The 19,893-nt window shown below is 34.4% G+C and overlaps 1 protein-coding gene across 1 annotated transcript; it reads left to right on the top strand.

Moving 5' to 3' along the window:
• Nucleotides 1-10,171: 10,171 nt before the first annotated feature.
• LOC133456820 (kelch-like protein 10) lies at nt 10,172-19,700 on the top strand. Its single transcript, XM_061735433.1, has 5 exons — nt 10,172-10,317; nt 12,755-13,241; nt 17,465-18,028; nt 19,097-19,246; nt 19,365-19,700. Exons 1-5 carry the CDS (start codon nt 10,172-10,174, stop codon nt 19,698-19,700), a joined length of 1,683 nt encoding a protein of 560 aa, XP_061591417.1.
• The last annotated feature ends 193 nt before the right edge of the window (nt 19,701-19,893 follow it).

Raw genomic sequence — 19,893 nt, 5'->3', positions numbered from 1 at the left:
AAAAACAAAAACAAATGGGCCGATGGGCCTGCCCGGGCCAAAAAAAATTAAAAATCGGCCAGCCCAAAATCGGGCCGGCCGATGGTGATTTTGGGCCGGCCCGGGCCAAAAAAAAAAAAAAAAAAAAAAAAAAAAAAAAATTTTTTTTTTTTTTTTTTTGGGCCGGCCCGGCCCAAAATCACCATCGGCCCACCGGGCAAATGCCCGGTATGCCCGATGGCCAGTCCACCCCTGGATGTAATAAGAAAGATTTTGCTTTTAATTAAATTTCCTACAAAAAAGCTAAATATAAAAAAACACTTGTTTCTGTTTATCTTTGTAAAATGATATTAAAAGTATCTTACATCATTTGAAAAAAAAACGAGAAATTTCAAGAAAAGATCCTGAAGAAATATATTTTACATAATTACAGTGTAAACAAAGTGCATATTTCCTTTAAAATTAACTAAACTGATATTGCATTAGAAATTAGAATTAGAAAAAGATTTTTTTTTCGCACCGTTTTTGTTATTTTGAGCGTGTGAGAAAAACATTGGTCAAATCTGGCCCGCCAAGCAAAATGAGTTTGACCCCCCTGGATTAAAGCGTGATGTTGCATGATGCCTGTTGCAGAAATACATCTCTCTACTGTGCTTTCATCTCAAATCAGTTGTTGTGAGTTCAAATCTGGAATTAATGACATGATTTTACTCATGAATTTATCACCGTCCCAGTTCGGGGCATAAATATTAACTATACTAACTAAAGTCCTGATACGTCACAAATCGCCCCCGTGGATCCGAGAGAACAGTGGTTGCATTAAACTGAATTTTTTTATGCATCAATATGGCTGTCCCACAAGCTTTACAATTAAGGTTGGAATGGAATATATTCCCCACAAATCCCTTTTTAAGTCTGACCTGATGCTTTATCTGTAGATGGGTTTCCTGGAGAAATGCAATATGACACTTTAAATACTTAAGGTGATTGAATCCCCTGGCTCTTTTACCAGGCCCGTTTAAACCCCTCACATTCCAACTAATGAATCACATAGCAGCCACCCCTGCATTAATGTCATTTACCATGTTTAATTAAAGAAAATAAAGTGAGCAGAAAGGTAAGTAATATAAGTAAGTAATCTAAAAGTATAAAGTATAAGTATAAAGTATAAAAGTAATCTAAAAGTACAGCCAGGATCATGTTTAAGTGCACAGTTGTCCCTCACTGTGATGAAATAAAGGTCCATTCCGGAATACTGAGCTGATAAATAGCAGCACGTTCTCAGTTCTGCCTTCATTTTAACAAGCTGATACGAACCATAAACATCTGACAAAGTTTCTCAAAGTTTAAGATGAGTAAAGAAGAGAAACCTTCACACAAGTGTGTGTACAATGAGCTCCGTCTGACGGGGGAACTTTGTGACGCCGTCGTCAAGGTCCAGGACGTTGAATTTCAGGTCCATAAAGTCGTCCTGTGTAACTGTTCCCCATATTTTAGGTGAGTGGATAATATAATTATAGCTTTAATTGATTTAAAGATCTGAATCAAAGAATTAACTTCTCAGAAAGTAAAATTGAAAATACAAATTCATATTTTGACTAAAGCAGGTATGTCAAATGTGATATTAACAACCTTGTACATGAAGTTTTATATTTCAAAGATATGGCAGACGATTAAAAACCAACAGGTCTGTTTTTCTCACAGTTACATGTTCCAGACAGCAGTTTAGATTAAAAAAAACATTTAACTGAACACTTTTCAAACAATTGTTCATTTTTTCTTCCATGGTAATCATATAGAAATCAATATTTGTGTCAGCGACACCAAGTAGTTATTACAAGCACTGCTCCTGCTGCAGAACACACTGGTCAGTCTCAATATCAAAACCTTCAAACCTCATTCTGTACACGCCTCCCTTGGGGGAATGCCAAAAAAGCCTGAAAAAAATCACATTATGGACAAATAAACTGTTAAAAAGTAACAAATTGGTATATTTAGGAGTAAAGTCCCAGTGGAAACATTGTCATCAGATATCAGGATGAGAACTGTATTGTTAATGATGTTTTGCTTTGTAAATACATGCAGGGTGGCTTCTGAAGGAAAAACACATAGGAAACCATTGGAGTAGTTTATATTCTCATGATTACGATACAGAGTTTAAATACGGCAACACATACTGTAGCTTCTATTTAACATTTTAACTTATGGTGTCAAGTTCAGCTGAAAAAATGTGACATTGATAGAGTGATTAAATCAGGGGTGTCAAATGTGCCCGAGAGAAGTTTCCAACGCAAAAAACCGAAATGTTAATTGACTAAAAAGGAAGGCATAAATAATTGCCATGAATCGCAGCATATCCCATAATATATTTCTTCTACAAATCCATCGTTATTCCACAAATAGAGCAGTTTTCGACAGTTTTTTAGTTTTCTAGAATGCATTTGCTGATTTTATTTCTTTGTAAACGGTCGTTTATTTTTATTAACTGACTACTATTATTTTATTTATTTTTATTTATTTATTGGCTTTGTCTCGAACACAACAAAACCCAATCAAATTAAAAGCATCAGAATAAAAAAAAAATAAATAAAAGCAAAACAATTTAACAGTCTCATTCAAAAGTAAAACACAAATCAAAACAATGTGTTCGAGAGGGAACAGGAGGAAGCAGAACGCTTATTTAGTCCTGTCCCTTCCTCACAATATCATATATAAACTATAAAAATTAAATAAAGTTAAAAGAAAAAAAAAAATATAACAAAAAATAATAAATACAACACAAACAACCAATAAGCAATATCCGTAATTATAATCATAATTGAACCGGTCTCCTCAATATCCTAAATTCCAGAGTCCATCTCCCCGTCACCTCTACAATGATCCACGAACAGCCTTGAATGCTGGCAGTTATATTTGTATCATATATACTCCATTCACAATAAAACAAAATAATAATCAAAGAAATACATATGTAATGTGAATTACTTTCATTAGAGGTCCCCATTATTATACTTGTCAAGAATTGCTTTCTTGTATGTGTTTTTAAACTGTATAGAGTTAGTACTATGTTTGATTTTATCATCAAGACCATTCCACAAAGTTACCCCACAAACTGATATGCACATGGTTTTAAGAGTAGTGCGTACACATGGTTGTTTAAAATGTAATTTTCCTCTTAGACTATATTGTCCTTCATTAGCTTGAAACATTTTTTGAATGTTTTCCGGCAGTGAATTATTTCTTGCTTTGAACATTATTATTGCTGTTCTAATTTTCACTAAGTCCATAAATTTCAAAGTCTGTAATTTAAGAAATAGAGGATTGGTGTGATCGAGATACCCAGCATGATTTATTATCCTTACTGCTCTTTTTTGCAATGTGCATATCCTTTGTAAGGTGCTCTTGTAAGTATTACCCCAGATTTCAACACAATAGATCAGATATGGTAATATGAGTGCACAGTACAGATTGTATAGTGTTGTTTGGTTCAAGATGTGTCTACATTTATTCAGCACTCCAATACTCCTTGCCATCTTAGAACACAGATACCTAATGTGGGCCTTCCAGCAGAACTTGTGGTCTATTAAGACACCCAAAAATTTGTTTTCATAAACTCTTTCTAATACAACATTATTCATTTCTATTTGAACATCTTCATTCATTTTACGATTTCCAAATAACATAAATTTAGTTTTCTTCAAATTCAATGATAACTTATTTGTATCAAACCAACATTTTAATTTAACCAATTCATTCGTGACCACTTCCACGAGCTGCGGCAAGTCTTCTCCAGAACAAAAAATATTTGTGTCATCCGCAAATACAACAAACTTAAGTACCTTTGAAACTTTACAAATATCATTGATATACAAAATAAAAAGTTTTGGGCCTAAGACTGACCCTTGTGGGACACCACAGGTAATATTAAGACTCTTTGACTTATGCTGACCCATCTGCACAAATTGACGCCTGTTTTTAATGTAGCTCTTAATCCAATCAGATGCAACCCCTCTTATGCCATGCCGCTCCAGTTTTTTTAGTAGTATCTCATGATCAATTGTGTCAAATGCTTTTTTTAGGTCAACAAATATTCCCATAGCATATTTCTTATCCTCTATACAGTTTGTTATTTCCTCTACCAACTCAATTAATGCCATGGAAGTTGATCTGCCCGACCTAAACCCATACTGACTGTCCATTAATATATTGTTTTTTTCAATGAAATTATCCAGTCTTGTAACAAAAAGTTTTTCGATTATTTTTGAGAACTGAGAAAGCAAGGATACAGGTCTATAGTTGGTGAACAGGTGTTTGTCACCATCTTTATACAACGGAATTACTTTAGCCACTTTCATTTTTTCTGGAAATGTTCCTGTTTTGAATGATAAATTACATAAGTGAGTTAGCGGTTTCACAATTCCATGTATTATTTTCTTTACAAGAAACATATCAATATCATTCCAATCTTTTGATGTCTTACTTGTACACTTATTTACAATATCCATAATTTCCTTACTTTTTACAGTTCCCAGTATGATTGAGTTTGGATTTCTCTCCACCCATTTTTCCTCAGCAAATTTCTTCCCGGAGTTTTTTATTTCTTTGGCCAGTTCAGGACCCACATTAACAAAGAAATTGTTAAATCTATCAACCACTTCATTCCTATTAGTAATTGTTATGTCTTTGTCCGTAAACCATTCAGGGTAGTCTGGTTTGTTTTGTTTTTTTCTAATAATATTATTTAATATAGTCCATGTACTTTTTATGTTATTTTTATTATTATCCAATAATTTATTATAATAATCCTTCTTACATACCCTCATAATATTAGTTAATTTGTTTTTATATTTCTTATATTTAACCTCCGCCTCTTTTGTTCTATATTTTATAAAATGCCTATACAGAGTATTCTTTTTCTTACAGGCATTTTGCAGTCCCTTAGTCATCCAGGGGTTTTCAGAATACTTTTTGTTACTAGTACATTGTTTGATTGGACAGTTTTTGTCATATGCATTTTTGAATATGTCTAAAAATAATTCATACGCTTTGTTAACATCAGTTTCTTCACAAAGTACTTTCCAATTATAATTCATTAAGTCATTTCTAAATGCTGTTATCGATTCCTCAGATCTTACTCTCCTGTACTCAACTTCTTTACACGACCAGTTCCTTTTGTAGCTACATTCATGAATCACAAAGACAGGCAGGTGATCACTAATATCATTAACTAATACTCCGCTTACAGTATTGTCCATATTGTTTGTAAAAATGTTGTCAATCAAAGTGGCTGAGTGGGATGTTATTCTGGTTGGTTTTATGATTGTTGGAAATAAACCCATACTGTACATTGCCTCAACAAAGTCATCTGTCATTTTATGCCTGCTGGGATTCAACAAGTCAATGTTAAAATCCCCACAGACATATTTGACTTTTTGCTTTTCTTTAGTGAACACCTTTTCCATATTTTCTATAAAGATTCCAATGTTTGACCCAGGTTTCCTATACACACAACTGACAATTACATTTTTCTTTTTTTCCATGCATATTTCAATAGTAATGCACTCCATTACATCATCAATGGTAACCGACATATTGTTCACAACCTTATATCTGAGGCCTTTATCAACAAATAGAGCCACACCTCCTCCAACTTTGCTTTCTCTACTAATGTAATTCAGCTCATATCCCTGCAAAACAAAATCTGTGCCTCTTCCTTCGTTAAGCCATGTTTCTGAGACGGCAATAATATTAAAATGCGTTTTGAACTGTGATAAATATTCTTTTATACTTTGGAAGTTTGTATATAAACTTCTGCTGTTGAAATGAATAATATGTATCCCATGTTCAATAGTAATATTATTGTTAAACTGCTTCTCTGTATAATAACAGCAACTGGTGTTTATATTTTTAAAAAGATTATATTCTGGATCTATATCCTGTTCATATTCTATTAAGTTTTGTCCCAGGTTGAGATGCTCAATATACTGAAAATCATTTATGTTATCAGACATGTTTGTGGTAAATAAATTATATATAAATATATATATTATATATAAATTATATATAAATTATATATTTTAGCAGGAAAAATATCACTGCTAAAAAAGATGATAGAAGATATTTATTGGGAAAATTTCAGTTTTGAATACGAGGATAGTGACAAAGTAAAACAGTTACAAAAGAAGTGCTGACTTTTTCTCCACACTGGCGTAAATATCCGCGCCAATTTTTAAAAATAAATACACTTAATTGTACTGGAAAAATCTCTAAATCACAAAGAAACACTCTCGGATGTAATAAGAAAGATTTTGCTTTTAATTAAATTTCCTACAAAAAAGCGAAATATAAAAAAACACTTGTTTCTGTTTATCTTTGTAAAATGATATTAAAAGTATCTTACATCATTTGAAAAAAAACGAGAAATTTCAAGAAAAGATCCTGAAGAAATATATTTTACATAATTAGAGTGTAAACAAAGTGCATATTTCCTTTAAAATTAACTAAACTGTATTGGATTAGAAATTAGAATTAGAAAAATATTTTTTTTTTGCACCGTTTTTGTTATTTTGAGCGTGTGAGAAAAACATTGGTCAAATCCGGCCCGCCAAGCAAAATGAGTTTGACCCCCCTGGATTAAAGCGTGATGTTGCATGATGCCTGTTGCAGAAATACATCTCTCTACTCTGCTTTCATCTCAAATCAGTTGTTGTGGGTTCAAATCTGGAATTAATGACATGATTTTACTCATGAATTTATCACCGTCCCAGTTCGGGGCATAAATATTAACTATACTAACTAAAGTCCTGATACCGTCACAAATCGCCCCCGTGGATCCGAGAGAACAGTGGTTGCATTAAACTGAATTTTTTTATGCATCAATGCTGTCCCACAAGCTTTACAATTAAGGTTGGAATGGAATATATTCCCCACCCATCCCTTTTTAAGTCTGACCTGATGCTTTATCTGTAGATGGGTTTCCTGGAGAAATATCACACTTTAAATACTTCAGGTGATTGAATCCCCTGGCTCTTTTACCAGGCCCGTTTAAACCCTCACATTCCAACTAATGAATCACATAGCAGCCACCCCTGCATTAATGTCATTTACCATGTTTAATTAAAGAAAATAAACTGAGCAGAAAGGTAAGTAATATAAGTAAGTCATATAAAAGTATAAAGTATAAGTATAAAGTATAAAAGTAATCTAAAAGTACAGCCAGATCATGTTTAAGTGCACAGTTGTCCCTCACTGTGATGAAATAAAGGTCCATTCCGGAATACTGAGCTGATAAATAGCAGCACGTTCTCAGTTCTGCCTTCATTTTAACAAGCTGATACCAACCATAAACATCTGACAAAGTTTCTCAAAGTTTAACATGAGTAAAGAAGAGAAACCTTCACACAAGTGTGTGTACAATGAGCTCCGTCTGACGGGGGAACTTTGTGACGCCGTCGTCAAGGTCCAGGACGTTGAATTTCAGGTCCATAAAGTCGTCCTGTGTAACTGTTCCCCATATTTTAGGTGAGTGGATAATATCATTATAGCTTTAATTTAAAGATCTGAATCAAAGAATTAACTTCTCAGAAAGTAAAATTGAAAATACAAATACATATTTTTACTAAAGCAGGTATGTCAAATGTGATATTAACAACCTTGTACATGAAGTTTTATATTTCAAAGATATGGCAGACGATTAAAAACCAACAGGTCTGTTTTTTCTCACAGTTACATGTTCCAGACAGCAGTTTAGATTAAAAAAAACATTTAACTGAACACTTTTCAAACAATTGTTCATTTTTCTTCCATGGTAATCATATAGAAATCAATATTTGTGTCAGCGACACCAAGTAGTTATTACAAGCACTGCTCCTGATGCAGAACACACTGGTCAGTCTCAATATCAAAACCTTCACAACCTCATTCTGTACACGCCTCCCTTGGGGGAATGCCAAAAAAGCCTGAAAAAAATCACATTATGGACAAATAAATTGTTAAAAAGTAACAAATTCGTACAGGACTGTCTCAGAAAATTATGATATTGTGATAAAGTTCTTTATTTTCTGTAATGCAATTAAAAAAAACAAAAATGTCATACATTCTGGATTCATTACAAATCAACTGAAATATTGCAAGCCTTTTATTATTTTAATATTGATGATTATGGCTTACAGTTTAAGATTAAGATTCCCAGAATATTATAATTTTTTGAGATAGGATATTTGAGTTTTCTTAAACTGTAAGCCATGATCAGCAATATTAAAATAATAAAAGGCTTGTAATATTTCAGTTGATTTGTAATGAATCCAGAATGGATGATATTTTTGCATTACAGAAAATAAAGGACTTTATCACAATATTCTTATTTCCTGAGACAGTCCTGTATATTTAGGAGCAAATGAAGTCCCAGTGGAAACATTCTCATCAGATATCAGGATGAGAACTGTATTGTTAATGATGTTTTACTTTGTAAATACATGCAGGGTGGCTTCTGAAGGAAAAACACATAGGAAACCATTGGAGTAGTTTATATTCTCATGATTACGATACAGAGTTGAGATACGGCAACACATACTGTAGCTTCTATTTAACATTTTAACCTATGGTGTCAAGTTCAGCTGAAAACATGTGACATTGATAGAGTGATTAAATCAGGGGTGTCAAATGTGCCCACGAGAAGTTTCCAACGCAAAAAAACGAAATGTTAATTTACTAAAAAGGAAGGCATAAATAATTGCCATGAATCGCTGCATATCCCATAATATATTTCTTCTACAAATCCATCGTTATTCCACAAATAGAGCAGTTTTCGACAGTTTTTTAGTTTTCTAGAATGCATTTGCCGATTTTATTTCTTTGTAGACGGTCGTTTATTTTTATTAACTGACTACTATTATATATTTTCACAGGAAAAATATCACTGCTAAAAAAGATGATTAGATATTTATTCAGAGAATTTCAGTTTTGAATACGAGGATAGTGACAAAGTAAAACAGTTAAAAGAAGTGCTGACTTTTTCAGCACACTGGCGTAAATATCCGCGACAATTTTTAAAATAAATACACTTAATTGTACTGGAAAAATCTCTAAATCACAAAGAAACACTCTCGGATGTAATAAAGATTTTGCTTTTAATTAAATTTCCTATAAAAAAGCGAAATATAAAAAAACACTTGTTTCTGTTTATCTTTGTAAAATGATATTAAAAGTATCTTACATCATTTGAAAAAAAACGAGAAATTTCAAGAAAAGATCCTGAAGAAATATATTTTACATAATTAGAGTGTAAACAAAGTGCATATTTCCTTTAAAATTAACTAAACTGTATTGGATTAGAAATTAGAATTAGAAAAAGATTTTTTTTTCGCACCGTTTTTGTTATTTTGAGCGTGCGAGAAAAACATTGGTCAAATCCGGCCCGCCAAGCAAAATGAGTTTGACCCCCCTGGATTAAAGCGTGATGTTGCATGATGCCTGTTGCAGAAATACATCTCTCTACTCTGCTTTCATCTCAAATCAGTTGTCAAGAGTTCAAATCTGGAATTAATGACATGATTTTACTCATGAATTTATCACCGTCCCAGTTCGGGGCATAAATATTAACTATACTAACTAAAGTCCTGATACCGTCACAAATCGCCCCCGTGGATCCGAGAGAACAGTGGTTGCATTAAACTGAATTTTTTTATGCATCAATATGGCTGTCCCACAAGCTTTAGAATTAAGGTTGGAATGGAATATATTCCCCACCCATCCCTTTTTAAGTCTGACCTGATGCTTTATCTGTAGATGGGTTTCCTGGAGAAATATCACACTTTAAATACTTCAGGTGATTGAATCCCCTGGCTCTTTTACCAGGCCCGTTTAAACCCTCACATTCCAACTAATGAATCACATAGCAGCCACCCCTGCATTAATGTCATTTACCATGTTTAATTAAAGAAAATAAACTGAGCAGAAAGGTAAGTAATATAAGTAAGTCATATAAAAGTATAAAGTACAAGTATAAAGTATAAAAGTAATCTAAAAGTACAGCCAGATCATGTTTAAGTGCACAGTTGTCCCTCACTGTGATGAAATAAAGGTCCATTCCGGAATACTGAGCTGATAAATAGCAGCACGTTCTCAGTTCTGCCTTCATTTTAACAAGCTGATACCAACCATAAACATCTGACAAAGTTTCTCAAAGTTTAAGATGAGTAAAGAAGAGAAACCTTCACACAAGTGTGTGTACAATGAGCTCCGTCTGACGGGGGAACTTTGTGACGCCGTCGTCAAGGTCCAGGACGTTGAATTTCAGGTCCATAAAGTCGTCCTGTGTAACTGTTCCCCATATTTTAGGTGAGTGGATAATATCATTATAGCTTTAATTGATTTAAAGATCTGAATCAAAGAATTAACTTCTCAGAAAGTAAAATTGAAAAAACAAATTCATATTTTTACTAAAGCAGGTATGTCAAATGTGATATTAACAACCTTGTACATGAAGTTTTATATTTCAAAGATATGGCAGACGATTAAAAACCAACGCGGTCTGTTTTTTCTCACAGTTACATGTTCCAGACAGCAGTTTAGTTTAAAAAAAAACATTTAACTGAACACTTTTCAAACAATTGTTCATTTTTCTTCCATGGTAATCATATAGAAATCAATATTTGTGTCAGCGACACCAAGTAGTTATTACAAGCACTGCTCCTGATGCAGAACACACTGGTCAGTCTCAATATCAAAACCTTCACAACCTCATTCTGTACACGCCTCCCTTGGGGGAATGCCAAAAAAGCCTGAAAAAAATCACATTATGGACAAATAAATTGTTAAAAAGTAAAAATTGGTATATTTAGGAGCAAATGAAGTCCCAGTGGAAACATTCTTATCAGATATCAGGATGAGTACTGTATTGTTAACAGAGGTGTCAAGTAACGAAGTACAAATACTTCATTACCTTACTTAAGTAGAAATTTTGGTTATCTATACTTTACTGGAGTAATTATTTTTCAGACGACTTTTTACTTTTACTCCTTACATTTTCACACAATTATCTGTACTTTTTACTCCTTCCATTTTAAAAACAGCCTCGTTACTCTATTTCATTTGGGCCTTTAATAAAAACTATCCAGTTAAATTGCTCCATCCGGATAGAGTGAATTTGGTTGTGGTTGTTTCAGATGTTCTTGTCCAGTTTTGTTCTTACATCCGTTCCCTCAGATTCCTGCAACTAAACTTGGATGTACATTCCAATAAAGGTTAGGATAAATGATAACATGAACATGAACGTTTGACTTTTTGCACCATTACAATACTTATAGGAACTAGTCATCATATCTGCTGCTCTCTGAAACACATGTTAATGCTCAATAGTACACATATATGCTTCTTTAATATATTTATATTAACACATGTTAATGCTCAATAGTACACATATATGCTTCTTTAATATATTTATATTAACACATGTTAATGCTCAATAGTACACATATATGCTTCTTTAATATATTTATATTAACACATGTTAATGCTCAATAGTACACATATATGCTTCTTTAATATATTTACATTATACTAAGATACATTCATTTTCAATGGCTTTTGTCCTTAATGGCTTTTTTCCCCTTACATTACTTTTACTTTTATACTTTAAGTAGTTTTGAAACCAGTACTTTTATACTTTTACTTGAGTAAAAAACTTGAGTTGATACTTCAACTTGTACAGCAGTATTTTTAAACTCTAGTATCTATACTTCTACCTGAGTAATGAATGTGAATACTGAAGACACCTCTGATTGTTAATGATGTTTTGCTTTGTAAATACATGCAGGGTGGCTTCTGAAGGAAAAACACATAGGAAACCATTGGAGTAGTTAATATTCTCATGATTACGATACAGAGTTGAGATACGGCAACACATACTGTAGCTTCTATTTAACATTTAAACTTATGGTGTCAAGTAGGGCTGGGCGATATATCCAGATTTTAATATATATCGATATTTTTCAAACGTGATATGGTACGAGACAATATCGTTTATATCGATTTAAAAAAAATATATATATATATATTTTTTTTTTTTTTTACATTTTTTTTTTATGATTTTGATATAGCTTATTCTGTGACAAATTGACTTGAATGTTTTATTTGAGATTTGCACAAATGTTTTGTTATTTGCACAACTGTCAACCTCAGTGGAAAAGTCTGCCTGTTACTGTCTACATTGTATTAATTACAGTGTATTTTAATTTAATTGTTATGCAGGAAAGGGATATTTGTTTTATTTTATTCAAGAAGCATTTTTAATTCTATATATGCAGGCAGTTTATTTTTATTTCATTTGTTTTATACATGTTGATATTGTGCAGACCTCTGTTAATAAAGGAACCTGTGTGACATTTGGCACGAGGCTTTGTATTAAAACTGACTGTTTTTTTAAGGGTTTGATCAGAAAAAATTAAGCTAACAGAGATGCTAACAGAGATGCTAACAGAGATGCTAACAGATATGCTAACAGATATGCTAACAGAGATGCTAACAGAGATGCTAACAGAGATGCTATGCTATAATGCTTTGGGGGAAACCCCAATTATGGCACAGAAAGAATATGGATATATATGGAGTATCAACATTCAGCTAGAAAATATGGAGATAGGATTTTGGTCTGTATCGCCCAGCCCTAGTGTCAAGTTTTCAGCTGAAAAAATGTGACATTGATAGAGTGATTAAAGCGTGATGTTGCATGATGCCTGTTGCAGAAATACATCTCTCTACTGTGCTTTCATCTCAGGGCTCTCTTCTCTTCTCGCTGGTCTAACCCGGACAAGAAGATCTTTAACATTCCCAACGTGTCTCCTGACACGATGCAGCTCCTCCTCGAGCACGCTTACACCGGCTCCGTCTCCGTCACAGAGGACAACGTGCTGGACCTTCTGATCGCTGCCGATCAGTTCAACGTAGACGACGTCATACGTCTTTGCTGCAGTTTCCTGGAGGAGCAAATGTGCCCTGAAAACTGTATTGGCATTTGGCATTTAACCCACACCTACTTCTACCCCGAACTGCGCTCCAAGGCGTTCCACTACATCACGGAGCACTTTGAGGAGGTTGCACGCTGTGAAGAGTTCCTGCAGATCCCCGTGGAGGAGCTCACGGACATCATTGAAAAAGACCAAGTGAACGTAAAACAGGAGAGTTGTGTGTTTGAGGCCGTCGTTAGGTGGATTAACCATTCACCCAATGAACGGGAGAAACTCATTGTTGCTCTCTTACCGAAGGTACAGTAGCTGTATGAATATGTTTAGTTTCATTTTCATATTATTTTCATATACGGATCAGACATAAAAAGGAGGCAAGAGAACACACCAATGACTCTTTATCAGTGCAGGATTAATTAAACTTAAACATGTTGTTGAGTTACAGACTTTATTAGTTATGTTCAAGGCAAAAAGCAGAATATTGCCTGAAAATATACGTTTTTTTTGTGTTTAGTTCAGAAAATAAGGACCATAGGAGGAAATTTGATTTTAAACACCCGTTTGCACAAACTACTTTAAAACAAATGTGTATTTCAGTATGTGGTGTAAAATGATGGAACTCCTTAACAACTGATTTAAAGGATTGTAAAAATATTCAACAGTTCAAGAAATTGTATAAAGACAAACACAATCAGACAATATGAATTTAACGGGTAAAATATCTTTTGTTGTTTTTGTTTTTATGTTGTTGGTGAGTTAGTGTGTATGTTTTCTTATTTTTATGTTTTGTTTTTTTCATTATTTCTTTTTTTTTGGTATTATATAAGTAGTGATTGTTGAACAGACGGACAGACATCTTCATATGAATTGTTTTATTTTTTTGAGAAAGGGGCTTGTAATATAAGGTTTTCTTCTTCTTCCCCTTTTCCATCATGAATGGAACATGAATGTGAACTATTTCCATGATACGGAATAAATAAAAATGAAATGAAATGAAATTAAATGAAATGAAATATTATCAGGCTTCAATTGACGGTGTTGTGCTGACAGCTGTATAATTAACACTGCAAAGTCATATTTATTGAACGGAACACAATCTAAGGTTTAATCCATGGAGTCTGATCAGGGTATGAAGGTCCGGCAGCAATTACAAAAACTAAAATGTCATCCATTCTGGATTCATTACAAATCAACTGAAATATTGCAAGCCTTTTATTATTTTAATATTGCTGATCATGGTTTACATCCATCCATTATCTATACCAGCTTTATCCCTTGCGGGGTCACGGGGGTCTGCTGGAGCCTATCCCAGCTCATTTCAGGTGAGAAATTTACTCATAATTTAGTTTACAGCTTAAGAAAACTCAAATATCAGGGGCGTCAGTCGGGTATGAAGGTCCGGCAGCCGCCACCTCGGCTTCAGGGGAAATGTAAATGTTTGTTTTTTAAAAACATGTATGTAATTACTCTGTGTCTATTTGTATTGATTATTCTATTTCATAATACATATAGAATAACTACAAATGCAAATCAGAACAACATGATCGATTTCACTAGTTATTTTACACTGCAAAAATCTAAATCTTAACAAGAATATTTATCTTATTTCTAGTTAAAATGTCTAATTTTTATTAAAAAAAATCTCATTACATTTAAGACAAGACTAAAAACAACAATTTTCACCTGTTTCAAGTAAATTTTCACTTGAAATAAGTAGAAAAATCTCTCAGTGGAACAAGAGTTTTTTGCTTGTAATGAGAAGATAAATCTTGTTCCACTGGCAGATTTTTCTACTTATTTCAAGTGAAAATTTACTTGAAACAGGTGAAAATGGTCAAATAACAAGTTATTCTTCAGGTAATGACTCTTGTTTTAAGTGTAATGAGATTTTTTGACTAAAAATGAGACATTTTAACTAGAAATAAGACAAATATTCCTGGTAAGATGTTGAGTTTTTGCAGTGAGTGAGACTGCATTTGAAAAAGTTCCAGTTTTCTTGACCACACAGATAAACATAAACTTCTGTGATGAGTATTTGCTGGACGTGTTGATTGATACTCTAGTTATTGTGACTCGTAACCTTGCCGTACCTTAGTAAGACTGAATTGACGCCACTGAGTCTGATGAAGCTTCAATCTTGTCTAGTGTCACAGCGACAGCAGCTGATCCTCATCAGAAACATGAAAAACTGTTACAGAAACATAACAGGCCGTCTCGGCTGCGTTGTGAGTCTTTCTAGCTAGTCCATTGACTATATAGATTGATGAAAGACGAGGCAGCTATAGCTGCCTTGTCTTTCATCAATCTTTTTTCCTTGAAACCTTTTGATCATTTACATATAACGTTATAAAGCAGTCACCTTAGGTCAAAAGCTCAACTTTACAAAAAAAAAGACATAATAATTACAAGACTATCTCAGAAAACAAGAATATTGTGATTTTCTGTAATGCAATTAAAAAAACAAAAATGTCATACATTCTGGATTCATTACAAATCAACTGAAATATTGCAAGCCTTTTATTATTTTAATATTGCTGATCATGGTTTACAGCTTAAGAAAACTCAAATATCCTATCTCAAAAAATTAGAATATTCTGGGAATCTTAATCTTAAACTGTAAGCCATAATCATCAATATTAAAATAATAAAAGGCTTGCAATATTTCAGTTGATTTGTAATGAATCCAGAATGGATGACATTTTTGTTTTTTTAATTGCATTACAGAAAATAAAGAACTTTATCACAATATTCTAATTTTCTGAGACAGTCCTGTACAATTAAGTGTCTTGTGAATCTGATTTCACATTACAGTAAAAATAAAAGCTACCGTATTGGCCCGAATATAAGACGACCCTGATTATAAGACGACCCTGATTATAAGACGACCCTCTTTTTCAAGACCCCAGTTTGAAACAAGACTTTTTGAACACCAAATACATTTTTTTTTATACAGAAAATAATTACGGTAAATCTGAAACAAATGATTATAACAATATATTTGAGAGAAAAAGCCTGTTATTTTGCCTCATTCAAATCATCACGTTGAATTTTACATCATAACTTCTCCTCAGCTGCCGGTTCACCTGCCGAACTTCCACACACTTTTCTTTCTTATTGCTATTTTCTATTTTTCTTCTTCATGCTACCAGCTATTTTTATTTTTCTTCTTCGTGACAGGGGTTTGCTTTGTCCTGGGGAGTTTAGTTCAGCATTTGCTTTAAAGGTATCTGGCGCCATCTAGCGGTGTGAATGGGTATAACGTCTAGACCCCGAATGGAAGACTAGACGACCCCCACTTTTTCAGTCTTATTTCAATGCAAAAAACACCGTCTTATATTCGGGCCAATATGCTAAGTTGGCCCTGCTCATTTCCAAAAATAAAAAAGACTGGAGCTCTTTCTGGGCAGCTTTTTTTCAAATAATCACACATTCCAGTTTATTGTGTTCCCCAGGTATGAAGCATGGGCTGGGCCAATGGTTGGGTCCATGAACACATTTATTTACGTCTGAATTTGGTGACACTGCTATGTAGCATGAACTTCACTATAATGCAGACACAAAGAGTATCTGTGCTTTCAGGGGAATGATTGTGATCCTGTACACATAAATAGCATCTTTGAGTCACTTCTGAATTAGAACTGTGCCATATATAGGGCAAGGACATATGGACCTGGAAGTATTTCAAAAATGGTGTTAAATCAGTTAAACTGGATATTATTTGACATTAAGTGCTACAATCCATGCAGTTTTATATTAATGGATTCCAGAGGTGGTGGTAACGAGTTACATTTACTCCGTTACATTTACTTTTGGGAAATGTTGTACTTTTAGGAGTAGTTTTGAATCACTATACTTTTTACTTTTACTTGAGTAGATTTGTGAAGAAGAAACTGTTCCTCTTACTCCGCTACATTAGGCTACGTTGAGCTGTTACTTTTCTTTTATCCCTTTTATCCGCGTACGCGTCAATCTCATGACATCACTGGTGATTCTTTGGTAAAAATGTTAGTTTTTGCATGTTTTGTCACATTTACACAGACTCAAACACACAGAGTTTCTATGAGTTCATGTTTGTTCTAGTTCTGCTGGTTAAAAAAGAAAAGTACAAAGGCGTGAAATTTTGTGCTACTTGTGCTTAATTTATTTTTTTATTCTGTTATTTAATTAATTTTATTATTTATTAAAGTACTTGAATTTACTTTAAGATTATTTTAATTTAAGATATTTTTTTATTTTTTATTAATTTTAATTAATTTTATTATTTTATTGATTTAATTTGCCTGAAGATGATTATTTTGTACTTTTGTCTGTTTGAATGGTTGTGTTAAAAAAATAAATCAGACGTTACTCAACAGTTACTCAGTACTTGAGTAGTTTTTTACTTTTACTCAGGTAATTATTTGGATGATACTTTTTACTTGTACTTGAGTCATATTATTCTGAAGTAACAGTACTTTTACTTGAGTACAGTTTGTGGCTCCTCTACCAGCTCTGATGGATTCTATCCTTCCATGTGTGTTTAGGTGCGACTGCTTCTGTTGGATATGGAGTATTTTCAGATGAAAGTGCTCACCAGTGAGGTGGTGAAGAGGAACCCTGAATGCTACTCCAGGATCCTTGATTTTCCAGTGATTTTCCGGCCTCGCATGCCCAGGTCCGTTCTGCTGGCCATGGGGGGATGGAGCTTTGGAGATCCAACCAACAGCATCGAGGCCTATGATATCCGGACTGACCAATGGACAAATGTGCCGAACGATGCTGGCCGTCCTCGTGCCTATCACGGCACTGCGTTCCTCAACGGGTACGTGTACTTTATTGGGGGTTTTGACCGACGGAGCTATTTCAACAGTGTGTGCAGGTGGGACCCAACAACACACACGTGGCAGGAAGTGGCACCGATGTACTATCGCCGCTGCTACGTAAGTGTGACGGTACTAAACGGGTGCATATACGCTATTGGAGGCTACGACGGGCACACTCGGCTCAGCACTGCAGAGTACTACGAACCCCAGACCAACCAGTGGACTCGTATTGCAGCGATGCACGAGCAGAGGAGTGACGCCAGCTGCACAACGTTACACAACAAGGTGGGGGAACTGACACAGACACAGGGAGTCACTCAGAGCCGGATTAACGCAAAGGCAAACTAGGCATGTGCCTAGGGCCCGATTGACAGGGCAGGGGCCCAGACAGAGGGACAAAAAAAAAAAAAAATGTTTTGTCTGCACACAATGGTTGATACCAGGCCCGTAAAAACCTAAGGCATATATATATGTGCATTATTACTATATTTAGTATGCATACATATATATATACGCACACATACGCATACACATACATACATATATGCATACAGACATACATACTACAGCACACTTTGTCTTACTGCAAATTTTATTGGTCTTTGTAGATTTGACACATTTAATTAAGATTTTCTGCAAAATGCAATAGCTTAAAACATTTATCTTATTTTACTCTGTTTACATAGCAATGCTGACACCTATTGGTGATTTACTGGTACTAATACCGTAACAATGATACTCGCAATCGATAAGATAAGGATAATTTAATAGCATTTAATAGAGCGGTGTAATAACCTATAAATAATAAAAATCTAAAAATAGTCTGATAGACTGTTTAATATACAACACATGACTTATTTTGGAATACAAAGAACCAACTTGACTATGACTATGCTATGTAAAATGTGAATGAACTTTTATTAGTAACTTTGGTAAGTTTAAGATTTCAATTCATAAATAACATGGATGGAGGGGGGGCCAAAAATCACAGTCTGCCTAGTGTAGTCCATTTATTTAATCCGGCTCTGGAGTCACTGGAGTAGAAGTGAATGGAACGGAGTCCCCAACCACTGAAAACACAAAACTCTAAAGAAATGCTAGATGTTGAGAAAATCAAGGGGTTAATAAAAAAACATTGAATTACATAGTTCTTCATGTACGGGTGCTTCGAAGACACATACTGAATGTTAAAAATCCTAAACTATTAATATTATGTCTTACAAAGTTAGTTACATCTGACCAATGGAAAAAAGATCATTTTATTAAACCGTTAAAACATTAAAACAAAGATTACACAGGAATACAAAACTCATAAAGGGTAAAATCGCTTAATACTTCTTATTTTGTCTTCAGATCTATATTTGTGGTGGATTCAACGGGCAACAGTGCCTGGAAACAGCTGAATACTACGATCCACAGACTATGCAGTGGACATTGATCTCACCAATGACTAGTCGGCGCAGTGGAGTCGGGGTGGTTACGTACGGAGATAAAGTCTATGCAGTAAGTTGAAAACCAGCAGACATTACCAAAGGAGTTTTTTTATCCATTGGTAATTAATCTCTTATAAAAGATGCAGAGAGACAGATTTTAACCATAATACTCCAATTTACTCCAACAGGTTGGAGGGTTTGATGGTAACAACCGTCTCCGCTCTGCTGAGTGCTACAACCCAGGAACCAACACGTGGAACAACGTTGCGTCCATGACAACCACCCGCAGCAACTTTGGCATGGCAGTCATGGAAGACCTGCTCTTCGTTGTGGGGGGTTTCGACGGCTCCACCACCATCTGTGATGTGGAGAACTACAACAGAGAGACAGATGAGTGGCGCGAGGTCTGGGATATGGATGTCTTCCGGAGCGCCCTGAGCTGCTGCGTTGTGTTTGGACTCCCCAACATGGCTGATTATGTTCCCCCCCCTCGTCACCCCCGGAGAGACTCTGCCTCCTCCTGAAACCAATGTGCCCAACTGTTACAGTCTCCATCCCTCTGGGCTGCCTTTAGCTGGCTCTGGGAATGTTACAACATCATCCAACAGACTTGGCTGTAACATCAATTCATGAAATAAATGTTGTCATCATTAGCATGAATTCTGTCAATAACATTTTTCTAGACATTTCAAGAGCTTATCAATGTGTTTTTGTGGA

This window comes from Cololabis saira, chromosome 2, assembly GCF_033807715.1.
Source record: "Cololabis saira isolate AMF1-May2022 chromosome 2, fColSai1.1, whole genome shotgun sequence".
NCBI classification, from domain to species: domain Eukaryota; kingdom Metazoa; phylum Chordata; class Actinopteri; order Beloniformes; family Belonidae; genus Cololabis; species Cololabis saira.
The sequence above is the reverse complement of the archived record's forward strand: the minus strand, read 5'-3'. Positions and strand labels throughout refer to the sequence as shown.

Excerpts from the sequence above, each read along its gene's own strand:
- LOC133456820 (XM_061735433.1), top strand. The coding sequence starts at position 10,172 with ATGAGTAAAGAAGAGAAACCTTCACACAAGTGTGTGTACAATGAGCTC. Across the intron at positions 13,242-17,464 it reads TTGTTGCTCTCTTACCGAAG|GTGCGACTGCTTCTGTTGGA; the intron begins GTACAGTAGCTG and ends ATGTGTGTTTAG. Across the intron at positions 19,247-19,364 it reads ACGGAGATAAAGTCTATGCA|GTTGGAGGGTTTGATGGTAA; the intron begins GTAAGTTGAAAA and ends TTACTCCAACAG.